The sequence below is a fragment of the Ammospiza nelsoni genome, chromosome 1, assembly GCF_027579445.1.
Source record: "Ammospiza nelsoni isolate bAmmNel1 chromosome 1, bAmmNel1.pri, whole genome shotgun sequence".
NCBI lineage: Eukaryota > Metazoa > Chordata > Aves > Passeriformes > Passerellidae > Ammospiza > Ammospiza nelsoni.
The window spans coordinates 33,513,159-33,531,543 of NC_080633.1; the positions used below are offsets into that span (position 1 = coordinate 33,513,159).

General features: G+C 40.1%; 1 protein-coding gene across 1 annotated transcript in view; it reads right to left on the reverse strand.

Annotated features, from left to right (window-relative positions):
- The window catches only part of NPVF (neuropeptide VF precursor), a 52,074-nt gene extending 33,934 nt beyond the window's left edge, over positions 1–18,140 (reverse strand). Inside the window, exons 1-2 of the mRNA XM_059491163.1 lie at positions 17,972–18,140; positions 17,663–17,733 (exon numbers count right to left, since the gene is read on the reverse strand). Of these exons, the coding sequence (XP_059347146.1) occupies positions 17,663–17,733; positions 17,972–18,016 (116 nt within the window). The 5' untranslated portion in view covers positions 18,017–18,140. The remainder of the gene's footprint in view (positions 1–17,662; positions 17,734–17,971) is intronic.
- Positions 18,141–18,385: the final 245 nt, after the last annotated feature.

Consider the following 18,385-nt stretch of genomic DNA (forward strand, 5'->3'; position numbering starts at 1 on the left):
TGTACAAAAGTCAGGGTGCAGCAAGCACCAGGTCAGGGCTGAGCTGGCACTGTTGCTACTGCCAGATCAGTACACACCTCATGGCTGCTTCTATTGGTTGGATTCAAACACCTTGTAAAACAGGGCAGAACTGCAAGAATTGGGTTGAGTTAATGAGGGCATTGCCCATCATTCATGGTCCTTGCATCCTGGCCTAACCAGGGAGCTAATATTGCAAAGGCAGAGCGAAGTTAGTTTTCTGGAGAAAAGTTACGCCATAATTTACAGTGACTTTACTTAGTGAGGAAAAGGATTTTTCATAGTGACAAAAGGCAAGGACTTGGATCTCATTGAGAAACTTTCCATTCCTTTTACCTCTGTCTCCATTTAAATGAAATAGGGAGATCCCTTTGCAGCCAACAAAATTAGCTAAAAGCTACTCACATAAAGACAGAGATTTCATTGAAATCAAATCCATATATTATCTCATAGGAACAGTTGTCCAGAGTTAATTTCCAGGTTAATAGGCTATTATTGCCATTTTCAAATAAAGCAATTAAAAGTAATATTCTTATATTACTGATAAGGAGGATCACACTGCATTGGATTGTCAGCTTATTTTGTTCAATGTTCTTCATCAAAAAGTATCTAGTAGAAATTACTCCAGGCCAAAGAGGAACAAGACTGCCTAGAGAGAAAAAATAACTCCCTGAAGTAAATGGTAGATTTTTAAAATTAAAATTTGAAGCAATGAACTCTATTCCTTAATTTGTGAGATGTGTAGAAAGCATTTTCTGTCTAAATGTTCTTTCATCAGTTTTTCTGAAAAACAGAGGTAAAACAAGATGATAATTATATATCAGATATGTTTTCCTGTGGATGTTGAATGCTTTCCATGGAGCGTGTGTAATATGTTAAACACTAATCTCTTCCACAAAAGCGTTTTGTGCAAACTCCCAGAATATTCCCAGTTCTTTTCTGCAAGAAGATCTGTACCATATAGGCAAAAATCTGCTCAAGGAGAAGAAATATAATTTCTCATGGGGAATTATCGTACATGTGAATGAGAAAACATGACTTTCCCCTTCTAAAATGGCATGACTGTAAGGTATGTCCTGGTCCAATTAGAAACTGTCTTTTTTAGATTATCATCATGTCAGCCTGCACTTGTGAAACCAATTTTGATGGATCTGGGGCAAATTTAGAATCAAAGGAGAGAGCTAACCTTAGAATTTAAAAGGAGACATCCATTTTTCATAGAGGGCATTTTTTGTCTGTTTGAAGAAGACAAAGTGCTGAGCAAAGCCCCCATATTCATGCTGCTTTGGTGGATAAATGCCTGGGTACTTTGCAACAGCAAAACAACTGCATTCAGCTACTTTGAGGGATTTACTGGACTAGAGCAATGCAAAGTTTCTGACTTGACATTCTTCCTGTCTGATGAAGCCTCCAAGTTTGCTATCTCTCCAGGATGACTGGTCTAGCATAAGAGCTTACAGTTGTCACTGTCCTGGAAAGGTTTTACTGAGCAGGGTGAGTTGATTTCTGCAGTTGCTCATCAGTCATGGGCCACGCAGGGAATCCTGACCTGGGAATGTTCCTCGTGGTGATGAGAACCTGATGTTTCTGTGTCTCCGTGGATCTACAGCACAGATTTGGAGTACAGCAAGAGGGAGTCAGTTCCTGACATTCCTCTTCACAGGCCTCCGGACAGCCTTTGGATTTATGGGACATATTGCTTCAACATCCCCCATGTCAGTAAACCTTTTCATCCCTGAGAAAACACCTGTGGTTTATGTTTAATCCTTGAGACCTGTGAAAGTTTTGACACGTGCCTAAATAATGCTTCACTTTGAAAGGTATAAAAAATGACCTTGCAGTGCAGCCTTCCCAGTCACTGGCATGTATTCACCAAGTGGGGCAACATAAATAAGAAAGTGGCAAAGGTCTCTGTTGATTTCAGTCATTCTAGGATATGAAATTCTTGATAAAATGAATCCTCTGGGATCCTATTCAAAGGCTCAGATGTGAAATGCACCTGTCTTTTGAGAATTCTGAGTCCAGCCCACGCCAAACAAAATTAATTGGAAAGCCAGACTAAGCACTGCTGATTTAAAGCACATGCTGGGTTGCTCAGTGGTTTGGGGGAGGGACATAAGAGAGGGAACTTCCTAATCCCAGGGAAGTTGTGTTTGGAGGGCACAGGATACTCTGGGTTTGTGCTGTTCACAAGTAGTGACATTCCTTCGTCCCCAAAGGCCAGCTCAAGGCCTGTGATCTCACATCAAACTTGCTTTCACAGTGTAAATTGTAGGTTTGCCTTCAGACAGGGCTTTGCCAGAGGGACAGGATGGTGCTGAGAAGGATGTGAGCTGTCTTCTGCTCCACACAGAGCTTCAAGAGCACGTGAGAAACACAAAGTAATGCTCTTCACTGTCAGCAAGTGACACTTTGCCTTTCAGATTGAAGTTTTTAATTAAAATGGGAATTTCTGGGCTGAATATTGGCAGCCACAGGACTGCTGAAATGTGACATCATTTATGACTCCAGCAGTAAGGAGTTCACTGTCCATGATCATAAAGCAGATTCCAGCCTTGATTTGATATCGATTTAACAGTCAGAATAAGTTTGCCCTTTAATATTAAACAAAATATGTCAGATCAAAGCATTAACAGTATTCTTCCTTGGGGTTTCTCCATAGATATTGCCTCCAGCTCTTCCAAGCAGAGATGTCTGTCAGAGAGCAAGCTTCAGACCTCTGTCCTGTAACACCACTTTTCTGGAGCAGTGTTCCTGCCATCCTGCACTGCCCCTGCACAGTGTCATTCCCTCACCACTCTTTTTCTCCCCAACACAGACTAAGGCCATTTCTGCTACAAACCTTCTGCTACAGAAATTGTCAAAGAGTGGCAAATCCAGTCTTCATTTCTTCCTGCAGACACTCTGCAGCTCTGTGCTCAGCCCTTCCTTCCCAGCCATCCCTGTTCTAATGGCTTCAGCCCATTCTTGCAAGTCTCATTTATTTTCTGGCTTCTTTTTAACACAAGTGATACAATATGTGACCTCTGTCATGTGTCCTGATTTATCTGTCTCCTGCCCCCATGTTTCTGATATTCATTAAGGGGATATTCACTTCTCCAGCTCTGCTTTGTCCCTTAGTGAGGTACACTCAGAGACTCACATCAATGTCTTCTTAAATTGAATTTTCTTATTGCCATATCTGAATTCAATCTCCAGTATATTCCTTCTTGGCTTTAGCTGTAATTCTTCTACGATCTTTTGTCCCTTTGTTTAAAAAAGTAACCAAAATAATGCAGTAATTTTTGAGTTCTGAGATATCAGGAGGAGCCCAGTCTATTTGGAAAAAAAAGTCAGTCCCATGAGAACTCCAGAACTACACTTTAAACAGCTGTCCTGACATCAAGTGACATCAGTTTTGACAACTTGCTGCCATTGTGAGCTAAAATATCCTGATGGCAGTATGTAAGGTTTTCTCTCAATACCCCCTCCAAGCCAAAATCCTTACTTAGCATTAAAGATAGAGGCAACACTGATCTGAGCTTGAATAGCCCCTTCCTGTACTGTTCTCTGAGAGACTGTTTTGGGAGAGCTGAGGAGGAAAGGGTCATTTCTTTTAATGGCAAGGATGTGGCAGTTGGGAAAATTTGCATTCATCCCTTATTGTGCAGCTGTTGGGATGGGAAGACTCATGGGATATGTGATACACTTTGAATGCTTTTTATTTTAGTTTTTCATTAAATATCAGGGCTGCTGAAAATACAAGATAATGTTGTGGTAGATCTATAATATAAATGGAAGTAAACAGATGCATTAGCAACCTGATTGTGTACTTAAACATATCTTGCCCTTGCATATGTCTGTCCTTGCTACCATTTCCTTTTGTTTACCACAGTGAACTGGGATTAATTCAGTCTGGTATTTAAAATTCAGGCTTGGTCAGTAGTGCTGGCTTTCTGAACACAAAAAGTAGTTTTCTCTGTATCAGCATGCAGAAGCTTATGGATGATAGATGTGTAAACTCCATTTTGGTCCTCTGCTTATTCTCCTTATGAAGTCATAGGTGGAAGCAGCTGTTTTGTGATATTTTCCTGCCACTTATATAACAGATCTTGGAAGTGAAGCTGATGTTAAATAAAAGCTCTGTGAGAATTTGATTGATTTTTACTGCTCATGGAGGAAATCATGGAAATGGAAAAGACAGGATATGATCAGAGACAGACAGGAGCTACTAATTTGTAAAATTATTTCTACATTAATTCTCTTTTTGTTAAGACTACAGAAAAATCCTTTGGTGATTGTAGTACAGGGGTTTCAGCCTTAGAGTGTTTGCTGCATGTGGCATAAGACCTTTGCCTCCTCACCATTTTGGTGGCATTTCCTCATGCACTTGTTCATGCCATTTGCCCATGTCCAGTCCACAGTCACTGCTGTCAAGCCTGGATGCCAAGAAAGGCAAAATTCACTCACACATTTCCACCCAGAAAAAGTTTAAATCCAGTAAGATGAACCAGGCTTCTCATTTTAGACCTTGATGCTCTGAAGTGATACCTAACCCACACCCACTGCAAGAAAATCAGGCATCATTTGATTGCTCCACATCAACTATGTATTCCCCAACTGGTGAAGAAGTTTAATTTTACCCTCTGATTACCCAAAAGTAATCTGCCCAAAAGCACTGATATTTCCATCTCTTGGACTGATGACAGCCCATGATTTACATGCAGCAATGTGGTTCTGAGGGGTCTCAGAACCATCTGAATATAAAGGTTTAATGATTGGATTATATATTCTCTCTCCATGATAGAAAATAAGACAACTGACTTGGCTTTCAGGCAGATTACATAAGCCCAAGTTAAGTGGTAGAATAAAAATGACTGATATTCCTTCTTGACTTAAATACAGCACTAAGTATTATGCCCTTGAATTCTGCATAAAGCAATTTCCTCCTCTTTGGTAACAGCTAGGGGGCATTCCAAATGCAAATAGAGTCAGCTTTGCATTTTTAATATTTCTTATATACATAATTCACTGCCTCAGTTTAGAAACGTTATTGCTACCTCTTCTATGCATTTCAATTATTTTGCACCTCTGAACTTTCATATTAACTTTAATGTCAGCTCTTAAAGTGTATTTTGTACAGGCGAGCTTGTGCTCATGTCTCTTGAAATTCACAGATTGCACAAATGCTCATCCAGGCACAAATACACTGTACAGTTTAACCTGTGTCATTTCACTGGGGTGTGTGGGGGTTCACTGACTGCACGCAGGGTTGTACCAAAGCCCTGAAAATCAATAGGTAGAAATGGGAGCCAAGCAAGAGCAATCAGCACTAGAATATCACATTTGTTTGCAGTCCACTCTGCAGACATAACCCACAGGCATAATGAGGATTCCAGCTGATCAATAGGAAACAATACTTTTTTTAAAGTAGCTTTCAAAATAATAGAAATTCTGCATGGAAGAATATGACCACAATGGAAGGAAATCCATCCCCTTGCTAATGTGAAATTAATTAATGCATGCCATAAAGCCAGAGACTGTGAGACTATTCTGAGCAAGATTTCCTTCACTGCATTTTTCAGAAGAGAGAGGCAGTTGTGGCCATCTCCTGTGGCCATGAACGTTCCTGAGAATTTTTTTCACTCAGAGGAACGGAAGTGAAGATTCACAGCATTTGTTTGATTCTTCAAACTTCTTCAGTTACTGACTGACATTGTCAACTGCTTGGAACCACAGATCTCAGGGAGGTGACTGGTAGATGGCTTTGTTCATCTCTGCTGATACTGTCTGTGGGGCATAGATCTGTCTCTTACTCACTCCATGCAGGAAATGGTGCCAGAAACATCCTCTCTATTGGTCCCACTCCTCTTGCAGCCCATCAGAGCAGCAAGGCAGGGATCCAGCTGTGCTCCTTCTTTTGAAGAAATACCTTTCTTGTGTGACAGTCTGAGATGGAGAATGAATGGGGTCATCTCATCTCCTGCTCCACCCCATCCCTACCAGGCCAATGCGATTGAACAGCATGGCAGCATGTACCAAGTGTTTCCCTGGGAGCCTCTCTTAAGGGTGGGAATACTGGAGCTGGACTGAATAAATTACAGTGTTTTGAGTGCTGACACCTGTACAGTCAGCATGACTGGTACTTCAATCATAAACTGTGCTTCCTATCTAAAAAAAGACAATAAACAAAAGATATGACCAAAATCTCTCTTGGTTTCACTCTACTGACTGTTTCTCAAAATGAAAACCAAGCCTGCTGCCTCCTGCATTGCAATTGAAATAGATGCCCAGCCTCTAACTTCCCATCAATTTACAACAATGTAAGCCCTATGGTATGGTGGAAAATCCACCCCCAGTGTGCACAGACTTTGTGTACTTTACAAGGCTGCTGTAGCTCTGCAAAGCCAATGCAGAGGCTGTGCCAGGGCTGTCAGTCACAGGCATGCTGGCAAAAGCCTGAAAGTGTTTCCCGGCTGCAGATGAGTGCCATGTTCCAAAGATGATGACTGCTTTTACTGAAAAGGAGATTGTCTTTGGGCTGAATGTGCCCTGGCAGTCATCGGCTTAGACCCCATGCCTGGAATTTTTCCACTAAATAGGTGCTGGGGTCAGTCTTCTGTTTGATTTCTCTCCTCTTGTCTGAAATAGTTACTGATGAAGAAATAGTGAGAAACAAAATGAGTTCAGGGTTTATGCTAATGTTACTGTGGCACTGTGAGTGAGGAAAAACTGACTTGCAGACTGGACAGCCATGAAGAGCCAGATGAGGAAAGATGATGATGAAATCAATGCTCTGGAAAGCTGGTCTAGCTGACACCAGAAGTTGGGACATAAATGAAAATGCATTGTGTGCCATCAGTGCACATGGCTCCCAGCAGTGCTCACTGCAGCGAATGGGGAGCTGCAGCTGGAGAATGCAAACAGCTCAGGGTGCAGTGGGGATCCACCTGAGAAGCAGCCAAGGCTGTCCATGTTCCCATCCTTCCACAGTGAATTACTGCCCTTGAAGTGGGCTGTTGTCACTGGCCCTGAGCCACCCTGGGTCCATCTCCAGGGAAGTGAAACATGCTCATTTGGATCACTCCAAGGACCCCTGACATCTGAATGTGCCTGCAGCTATCCACCCTGTTTGATGCAATAGGCAGGGTAGCTATCTTTGTAATTGCAGCAGCTGCTTCTAACAAATACCTGACTTGAGCCTGATGTTTTGGTTTGCTGGACAAACCAAATGAAGAATTCAATTTAGATTGAATTGGTTACTGTTATTACTTTAAATGGCAAAATAAATATCCTACTTCAACCTCTGCCCTGATATAATAGATTTATTTAATACAAAATGGCCAACCTTAGATGCAAAAAGAACAACTTAACAAAATTGAAGTAGTTTGTTTTGTGGCCCTTGTAAGAGGAAGACTTGGGCTCTATTCATGCTGACTACCCAGCAGCCTAGTGGTTAGAACACATCTAAAATGGGGAATTTGGGTTCAGATCTGCTTTTCACCCTGAAGGCAGTCACAGTGCTGTGCTCAAGGAAAGCTTCCCCATCTCCGGTGCTAAGGCATGGAGATAAAATCTGTCTGCAATTGGGGTTCAGGGGGTTTGTGATGGGTGTCTTTAGTTGATGCTGCTCTCTTTGAATAAATTGTTGAAAACAGGATCCTTGTCTTTCACCTTTAGGTGAATATGTTACCTGTAAACCCAGGGAGTTATTTGCTAAATATATTTGGAGGGGCATCTTTCAATTTATGCACTGTATAAGAACAAACTTTCTTAGCTAAAGATTGATATAAAGATTCACATGGACAAATTGCTCATCTTCCTTATTGGAATTGGTTAAAATACATCTTTGCAAGACTTTTGAGGATAAGTACTCAATGCAAACTTTGATGGAAGTACCAGTGCATTTTTTATTATTTAGTGAGTTCTTTTGTAAAGTGGCTTGCAACACAGCATGTGCCTTTTTGTACTAGTAGCCACTGCATTGAGCCACAGAAAAGTCTGTATTTGGGCACCTCTTAAGACCCCTCTTCTCATATTTCCTCATTTTCCTTTGCTCTAGGAAAAGTTAGAATTCTTCAAAAAAGTGACCTCCTCAGGCACCACCTCTCCTCTTATTTATTTCTTGATTCAGCTGTCATTCATTACATTAAAGGTTATTTTTTTAATGAAGCACTGTGGGTAGGGAGAAATAACTTTTACCTTCTGTTCTAATTGATGAATGATGTGTTAACTAATCAGAAAGCTTTTCTATAGGCACCATTAAAGCAACAGATGTACGTGGCTCGGGAGAGATTTGTTGAACAGCTTCAACATTTAAGTGCAGAGGATAAATGGGTGGTGACATCATTATTACTTGACAAATAGAAATTATATCATCCTCTTTTTTTCATTACTGATGGCTGATTTATTTCTACGGTTTTCATTTTGATGAGATCCATTCATTTTCTCTACAGTTAAAACCTTTGAAAATTGCAATATGCAACTAAAGTGGTTATAATAATTTGCACGTGATATTCAGCATGTTAACTTTTGAGGTTTTCTCAAAAGTTTCTTCTAATAGAACAATAGTATGATGTGGAATATGATAGGACAAAAAAGAAACATTTGAAATTGATCCTTGGGTTCATTTTTGAGCTAGCCACAAAAACAGCACATAGGGAGTCAGAGCACATTTGATGTGGTTATAAAGCACCTACATTAGTTGCTGGGGGATTTTATTTTTGCAGTGAACTCGAAGCCTTAGAAGATAGACAGTTGTTCTGCACAGCAATTCTGTGCCATAATAAACAAGGAAATGTTCCCCTCTCACCCACCTCTCCCCAGTATATTGGAGCTCTTACCTTGTTTGATTGCATTTCTCATGCAGTCACTGAGATGGATCAGAATTTCTCTGAAAATTTCGGTTATTACTGAAGATTGCATTTTTTCCACTTTTACTGCAGCTTACAAATCAGAAACTAAAAATAAAGTGTGCATCTGTTTGGATAATCTATTTCTCCAGAACAGATTAAATTGACAGAATAAATCTTGGATATACTTGGAAGAGCTTTGAATGAATTACAACAAGAGATTAAAACAAGGTGAGTTTTGCTTGGCTAGAACCTCAATGAGGGAATTGAACTGATGCTGTGTCAGGGCAAAGTTTGCAAGATAAAATAAGGGTCCTTAGTGTCTACTACAGAAGTATAAACAGCAGATTAAAACTGACATTTCTGCCAGAAGACTTTTATGTACAATGGGGGGAAAAAGAGATCAAGGTTAGTTAGAAAAGAAAGTCAGGAAGACAAAATTCATATTTAGAATATCTCATGGGTGTGAGTGGGGTTTCCCTGTCCACGGCCACAGCTTGGAAAGCAAGGACTGAACAAGTGCCTGTTCTTGTACCCTGGAGTAGGGGTAGGCAGCACAAGGATAAGATGTGCTGGAAATTTCTCTTAGGCCAAAATTTTCCTGTATCGGAAAACATTAAAAAAAAAAAAAGAAAAAAAAAGAGAGAGATCCTGAACATGTTGAAAAGCTGATGAGCTAATCCCAGCATGCAATCAATCCATTTTGAAGGGATTCATGGTCCAGAGCATGGAAAGAGCTTGTGGCTGCCTCTGCTAATGATGCCACCAGCATCACTGCTATTCTGGCCAGGAGTGGTAACAGGAAAGTTACAGTGCAGTACTTCTGTTCTGGGCTTGCTTTACTGAAATTTAATGTAAATAAGTGTCTATTTATGGTTTTAGGAGTCAAATCTTAGTGTTCTGCTTGCTGTCAGCCAGCTGCCTTTAAAATGGTAAATTGTCCTAAGTGCAAGAAAGGAATGAAGATGCAATATAAAGTAAATATAGAAAGTTTAAGTTCTGTCACTAAACTACAACTAAATACATTTTGGAAAAAAGCTGTGCTTAGCTTCACAGGAAGGAATGCATTTGCTTCAGTAACAGCAATGAAAAAAACAGTGGTGTTTTTACAAGAGAACTGGGAACAGATGATCTTTCAAGTCCCTTCTGGCCTTAAATCTGTGAATCTAGGAAATGATGCCTCATTTCACACTCTAAGTCATTAAAACCACACTTTAATTATTGAAGTAATCACATTTCTTGGCATTGTGGCTACTACCTGCTAAGATGATATACCAGATGATCAGTGTTTTACTGAAATTAGTGAAAAGAAGTGTTCTTTACCAGAAATCTTCTTTTTTATTGTTTCCACAAGATCACAAGAACTCTAAAATATAGAAAACCATTCAGTGTTATATATTATTATTAAAAGAAAAAACTTTGCAAAGTAGGTCTTTGTGTGACTCCTTTTCCCCATAAGAACAAGGAATGTATGAAGGTGTCAAAAACAGGGGGAGATAACTCATGAGAACGTGAGAATAACTCATACACACAGAATGCTGGGGGTTGGGACAGGGGCAAGTGAGGTATTAAACATTGGCTTGTACTTTTGAATAACCTTAGACACATTTCAAAGTACTACTCAATTGTTTTTTCAGCACTGGAATCATTCCCATCACACAACTTTCTAATTGGAGTTCACATCCTTACCCTCCACCCAATGAGGAGACCTTGGGGCACAGCTGGATTTCAAACAAGGTTGTTTCCTAACCTTAAGGCACTGTACTGGGTCAGACTGCTCTTGTCTATTACATCCTTTTATGGTTTTCTGGGGAAGACAGAGAGATGCTCTAAAAACCTCAGGAACATCTTACAAAGTTACTGCTCAATCCCTATGTGCTATAAATGTGTCTTTGCAACAGAAAACACAGGCAGGCCCTGTCCTCAGGTTTGTTTCTTTTAGTACAATCCAAGGGAGAGGGACCAATTTAACTTGAATTTCTTGGTGGTGCTGTAAAACATGACCAATTAAACACATCCAGTGAGGCTCCCTGCGAGCTCCAGTGTTGGTACTGCAAACTGGCATTTACCTTCCTATTGATGGGGCTGTCCTGGCACAAAGCTCCATTTTGCATTTCTGGTAAATAATAAGCTCAACCAGAGAGGATGAATAAAGGAAGAAAGTAATTTTTCATACTGAATGAGTACCAGGTAGGACTGAAGTAAATGAAACAATTTGCTTGAGAAAGTGAGTGCAGTAAAAACTTCTGGTTTTGATGAGCTGTCTCTCCAAAGAACTGGACATACTTTAGCAGTATCATTTCTGATTTATCTGCTGTTGCCAGATAAATTTTCTTCTGGGGGAAGAGCAGAATTCTCTTTATTTAATGTACCATGTCTGGAATGTGGACTAGATTCAGCTACATGTCGCTTATAATTATTTATGTAACTTATTAATCACTGGGCTGTCACTCAGCTGTTTATAAAACACAAAAGAACACTTGGAGCCTGAAAAATTACATTTTTCCTCCCCTGCACCTCCCCAAAGGCCTCTTTGCACTTCTGAGGAGACCTCCATTTAAATAAAAATCTTTTGCCCAGTCTAAGAAGGAACTCTGTAATGGCAATTTAAAGAACACACTTCTACTTTATGCTTGGGAACTGAAAGATTCGCTTTAAAGTGCTGTAAAACTTTCTTTTCAGCTTTTCTGACCAATGTCTTTGGGTCTTTGTTTAGTTTATTTTCTCAAATAGGTCATGGAAAGGGTCCCCTTCTTGCTTGCTCAACAACCAGTTTTCCTTATACTCAGCATTTGGAAACAGCAGCATCTCTCAGATTGCTGCCTCTGTATCGTGCCTGCTTCAAACTGGGCAATGCACAGAAAAGTTAAGGTGGTCACACCCAGCCATGCTTACAGCCCTGTTTCACACATCTCCTTTCACTCTGTGCAGTCTGTGTGGCTTTGTGCCCAGAGTGAGCTCCTGTGCAGGGCAGCTCCCAGCCTGTCTGTCAGGGGAGGGACCGTGCCAGTTCAGAGACCAGCATCCGGCCTTGGAAATGATGCACACAAGAGCAATGATTCCATTCAGCTGAATTACATTTAAAATTTGATTATGAATGGCATCTTTGAGGCAGGCTATTCATCATTCCATGTCCTATGTGGGTCTCAGTGTCTTGAAGCTTCATAAAGGCAATTCATTAAACAGCTTTTGCCAGACTAAGAGGTGACTCAGCGGGCTGGTGAAGAACAGTGGCTGACACCCCACTGCTGGCCATGCCATTCCTGCATTATTGTCCAGGGCTGCAGTATATTGGCAGGGTGCTTGTCTTTTTGGTGCCTCAGTTCAGCCATTGGTGTAATGGCCATACCAGGATTTACCTGCCTGTCTCACCCATTTGCTGGGCTGACTAGCAACATGTTTTCAATTTTTGCATGAAAGGCTCCACATTAATCCATGCCACAATTTGCTTTGTTTGCTTTCACCACTAAAATTACTTGTTTCCCCCAAAGATCTGCCATCTGTCACTAATTCACCTTTTACATTTTTATGCTCCACAGTTGAGCAAACACCAACGCCTGAATAACTCTATTTCCCATTATCAGTCCTTGGAAGTGCCCCGAGGTCAAGGCAGTTGTGATGTCTTGCCCCTGGCTGGATTCCCTGAGACCCCAGGGCTCACCCTGTAGCCTTGCCCTCTCTGCAGCCACTAAAAATACCCTGTGCCTTTTTCTTAGCAGGGGTTTCCCAGTTTTTTAAAACCAAAAAGAAATTAGTCCTGTCTGGACTAATGGTAATCCTGCCATAATCTGGCAGATGTAACATAGAATTGTAGGAGGGAGAGGCAGAGAGATGAGACATTGTCTGGGTGGATGTGGCAGCTGATGGGGACTGCTCTCTGCTCTCTACATGGGTAATGATGCCCTGATATCGTTGGGTATCTTTGTCTGCACTTGACAAAGGAAAGGGGCAGACCCTGGATGACAGCTGGGAAGGGCAGCTGTGAGCCACAAGCCAGTGTCTGAGTAGCCAGTTGCAAAAGATTTTTGTTTTCATAATCCATGTGAGTAATACCCTGTCAAAGTCTTCATCAAAAGTTATTAGTCCCTCCATAAACTGGTACTTCAATATGTAAACTTGCCTTGTAATTAATTTTATGAGCTATGCCCCTGGCACCATAGAGCTCTGATTTCATTTTAGGAGCATAATTGATTAGGCTTCCTGTTGCTGTGATGTAGACCAAGGATGTTGCCACCAAATGAGGAGTAATTTGTGACAGCTCATTTATGAGGAGATATCTACTGTTTGCCAGCACTGAGCATACACACAAGGCAAAACAAAATATTTTGTGTTGCTACTGCTGTGCACTGCTTGTAGTTAAAAAAGCAAAAGGAAAAACAAAGAGACTATAATTATGCAGCCAAATTAATATGGTTAATTATTATATATTAGCTCAGCATCTTTTATTCTTCACTGCGAAGGTTTTTGTTCTCTGCTTATTCCTTTGAAGATGTTTGTCTCAGTAGAGCATCAGATGACATTCCTGTCTGGGCAACTAGATTTTGCATTGCTAAAATTTCCTTTGTTTCAATTGTATCAGATACCTTTCTCTTCTTCCACCAACTGTTATGGCAAAATAAAGTCTCTCAATCTTATATAACTTTTAACAATTGCAGAGTCCATCTTGATGCCAATGGTTTACATTTTCCTTTCTTTTCTCTCCCTGTTTAATATTTGAGTGAATATTATCTGAGAGAAATATGTTGGACACTCAGGCTGTATTAGCCTAATTTATGGCCAGCATAAAAGAAGCAATATTTTCTGTGGGTAAGGTCAAAAGGGCTTTGTTTTCTATTAATTAAAAATAGGCTCATATAAGACAATGCATGTAAGTAATAAAGACATAATGCTTATTTGTGTGGCCATAAAGGAGTAGGTTACTCATCACCACCAATCATAGCTGCAGTCTCCCCCTGACCCTGAAAACTGACCAAAAAAAGGAAAATATATCATTTTGTCCTTTCCATGCCTTGCTTATACAAGCTAGAGTAGTGAGCTGAATGTCTGAGAGGCAAGTCCCAGGTTGCTGCAGCCCCTTAAGGCCTGTAAGCACAAGGTTGAAACTAAAAGTGTCTGGTGCTTGCTGCATCTCCCAGGGAAACTATGTGTGGCTAAATTCAACCAGAGCTCTGTCTGAAATAAAAAAAAAAACAAAAACAAAACCAACCAACAAACAAACAAACAAAAACAAAACAAAACAAAACAACAAAAAAACTCCCAAAACATAAAATCTCAGGAACTGGATGTTTAAAAAATGAAACTAAGAACTTCAGAGGGAGAGTCAGAAGAAATGAGAAATGCTACCCTCCAAAACTGAAACAGAATGATAAATTACTTTTGCCTTTCTGAAGCCAAGCTAGAAAACCTCTGCTCACCTCTATTATCTACTTCTGGTCTCTGAAGATGCATTACCATATTAATTCATTGCGTTATACAATTTGAGCAACTAAATGAGTTTACCTCATGCCCTCTTAATAGAATTTTCTTCTAATGCTAACTTTAAGTGATACATTTTAGGGGTACTTGAATTAGAATGCATCACAGAAATTTATTTAGACTCAATTTTGTTTACAAATTATGACTTAACCCTTCTTGATAAACCAAGTGTAGAAAATCCCCAGCCCCTTTGTGGACAAAATATCTCTCGGCATTGGAAGCCCTACCATCTCCTAAGTAATCTGAGGTTGTACTGGGCCTCAGGAGGGGCAGAAGGACTGTTTGTGTGAAAAGACAGCCAGCACATCACAAAGAAAATGGCATGCATGGTGGATTGGGATGGGTACATACGCAGCCCATCAGAATGGGTGGAGGGGTGCTGTGACGTACATGTGGTCAATTGGCTGCATCATGAGGGGGCTCACCAGCCTGCAGGGCAAAACATCAGGAACTGTTTTCCAAGCATTGAGAGCATGGAAAAGAGGATCAAAAATGGGGCAACTCAATTTTGACAACATGTTTCCTGTCAGGACAGGAGTTTTATGTCCTGTGGCTGTGGTACCAACAGGATCCTCTATCCAGGCACAGGCTAATTTTTTTTTTCTATATGCATATGTATTTCTGTCTACATGCAAATGCACAGAAAAAAATGTGATCTGTGGCCTCATTACTTTCTTTGTTCCTTTCCATTACCCAAGAGACCAAGGGTACCTCATGGAATTGCCCCAGGACTTATGACAAGCCTACCAACTGCAAACATGTCCCTACATACATCACACACACAAAGGTTTCAAGGAGTAGGAAGCCTCATTGGAAGCTCTTCAAACAGCTGGTCTCCAGTTCTGCTTGTTCTCATTCCTGGGTTTCCTGTTGGTCAGTGCCCTCAGCTGATCAGGAGCATTTCTGTGCATATTGAAAAATTCTTATATATTCCAGTTTTAGCAGCAGTGAATGTTTTTCAAAATGACCACTGTGCAGCTCCCCTCTATTCACTGGAGTTTTATTCAGCAAAGCCTTGAATAGCTGAAGTATATGCACTTTTTTTATTTTCCTGAAACACAGAAAATGGATGTAATTCCATGGAGTAAGTTCCCATTTCATCCATAGGAGGAACAAAGTACTGTGCAATTTAGGTATCTAAATTTTAAACACATATATTTTGCAAATAACCTGAAAATCACTCATTCAGTGTAATAATTATCAAGAAATTCAGACTATTAGAAATAAAAAAACAGTTTCACTTTGTGGGCACAAGAGAACTATAGTTTTGCATTCAGCAGCACTACTCTCAAGTGTAAAGTTAAGCACCCATGTAAAGTTCTTAGGCCTGAAGAATACATGTGGAATTATGCTTTTTTCCATGAACTATGGAAATTCCAATATTATGAACGGAATTATTACCCTTTTTCAAAAACCCAGTAATAGATGCTACTAATGAAATTGTTCTGCTTCAGATTCTTAAAATACAACAGCAAGATCAACCTAGCATCTTTGGCTGGCTTTCGTGGTTGCTTACCCCTCTTGGAGCTTTGGTTTTCTTAATTTTAAAAACCAAGTATTAGCTATTTGCAGTATCTGATAGAAATAACGTTAACTTACTGACACCTGGAAATCAATTCCTATTTGACCTTCTGATATGTATTAACCACCTTTACACTTTAAAGAATTTCATCCCATCTTTGTAGCATTGACATAAATTAGTAAATAGAAAGTGTCTTCATTTAAAATTTTCCACTGTAAGTACCTGATCAACAGAGTCTTATGTTCAGTGTTTTTAATTTAATGGGTTTATCCCTCTGCTAGATATGGTTTTCATTTAAACTGACCTTGCTTTATTTGAATTATTGCTCAGATTTGCACAAGTACAAATGACCTAATCTTCCAAAATACATTTTCTGATCGACATAAGCAAACAGTCTGAAGAAGCAATTATGTAAAAGAAATGCTTTTAGGCAACAAATGGGTCTATAAATAAACAAGTACTTCCTAATCACAAGCTAAACTTCTGTCATTTTTTCATTTTTAATAAAAAAATAGTTGAACTCAATGAATTTTAATGTTCCTGGAAGTGAGGAACCAAGATTTTTTTTGCAAAACTGAGTACTGTGAAATTAAAAGCTGTACCACCTTTTTACTAAAGTTCAGCCAGCATAGCTGCATCTGACCACTACCACCTTTGACTTCCCAGGTCAAATCAGCAAGAAATCATATGGGAAAAAAATCCATTTTTATATTTGCAATGTGTAGGAGGAAACGGGATGTTTTCACAAGTCAGACTCTTTTTTCCCCCCAAAGTGAAAGGCAGGGCAAAAATACACCACTCTACATAACTTTGTGTCTTTTCTATGTTTTTCCATTGCCAGTGCCCTGGACCTCATTACTTATTTGGATTTATGCACCCTAAATAAAGAAAGCATATTGAGAAATATTTGTTGAAAAAAGTTTCTGAAGGGGAACTTTCATCTATTCTTGGTATTTGGGAAAAAAGTGATTGTTAATGGTTGGAAAGGTATTATTAGGACAGGTACTATAGTTGTGTCAATGGGCATGAGAAGAAAAGTGATGGCTGATGCCTAGTACTGGAGGGATCAGTGTAGACAAGTGATTTTCTCACAGTGAATAAATCAAGAGTACTCAACTAAAGGTGATGGATAGTTACACAGTTATATGTTGCTATGAGCAGAGGCTCAAGTCTAGGAAAAATAGGGTGGATGGAAAGGCAGAAGTCACTTGACATGCAGAGAAATTATACTGCTAAAGCAAGAGAGGAAGAGCAGCACAATAGATATGAAAGCTGGTTAGAGATCTCTATCTGTGGAAAGAAGACAAAGAGAGGAATTAATGGAGAGTGTATGATGTCAGACAGATGACAGAGAAAGAAAAAATCTTTTAAAAACCCCAAAGAAATTCAGGAAGATGGAAACTCTGAAATGCTAAAGCTGAGCATGAACCCAAACTCCATACACCAACACCATCCAAAAGTTGTGCCTGCTTTGCTCTGGTTTATTTGCAGAAAAGTGGGTTGGGCTGTATCTCAGGCAGGCAAAGGACTCCTAGCTGTGAGGGACAAGCACTGGAAACCTGTGGAAAAACAGTTTTGCTATGGAAGAGAGGTGTCTGTGTGTCCATGTGTGAGGTTTAAGAGAAGTTTTTGTAGGTCCAAGGAGAAATAATAAACTGCTAAAAAAATGAAAGAAATCAGATATTGTCCCTGTGCTGCTCAGAAGAAGGGTGCAGGAATGAAGCAAGTTCATATTCGCTTTTTAGTGTTAAGGTCTCTTCTTTGGCTGAAGAGAAATCAAAACTAAAAAGGTGAAGTTCTGCAGAAATCAGCCTACCTCTCCACGATACTGGTGAATATCAGGAGCTGCTTCACTGAAGGAAAGTGATTCTCACCAAAATAAACCACCTAGAACAGAAAATCCCAGGTTTGGATCTGAGATCATTCAGGTAAGATGTTTTCTATGCACAGCATATACACACATCTCTGCTGTTTCCATAGGGAAGAGCAGGCAAAGGCATTTGAGCTGACAACGCCTCTAGGTCTCAAATCAACCTTTTCTTATAATTTTCATTTTAAAGCTGGTTTCCAGCTTTCTGTTTATACCTGTGCTCCCTTGGCAGCACAGACCTCACACCTCCATTACCTTCTGGAGCTGGACTGTAGGTAGAAATGCAAATGCTGTTTGCATTCAGCCGGCTGGTCTGCTGCTCAGTGTCCTGAGCTGCACTGTCTCCTTTGGCAGGGAACACAAATTCTTCCAAATTAAATGCTGAGGATGTCTCTTACATGCATGTTTTGTGAAGGTCATGATCCTTGAGTGTGATGTTGAGTTCCTGTACACGGCTGGATAGCTGGTAAATAACAAGTTGCTTTGTCTAGGTGTACTCATAAATGCAAATGTTTTCTTTCCTCATTTCCTTTGCCTCAGGAGGTAATATGGATTATAAGGAGGATTTATCTTCCCTAGTTTGTAGCTGTTTAGAGTCCTAGAAACAAGAATGTCTTTTCACATGCACCTTGATGTTCTTCCAAAGTCTGCAGGTTGCCACAACACTTA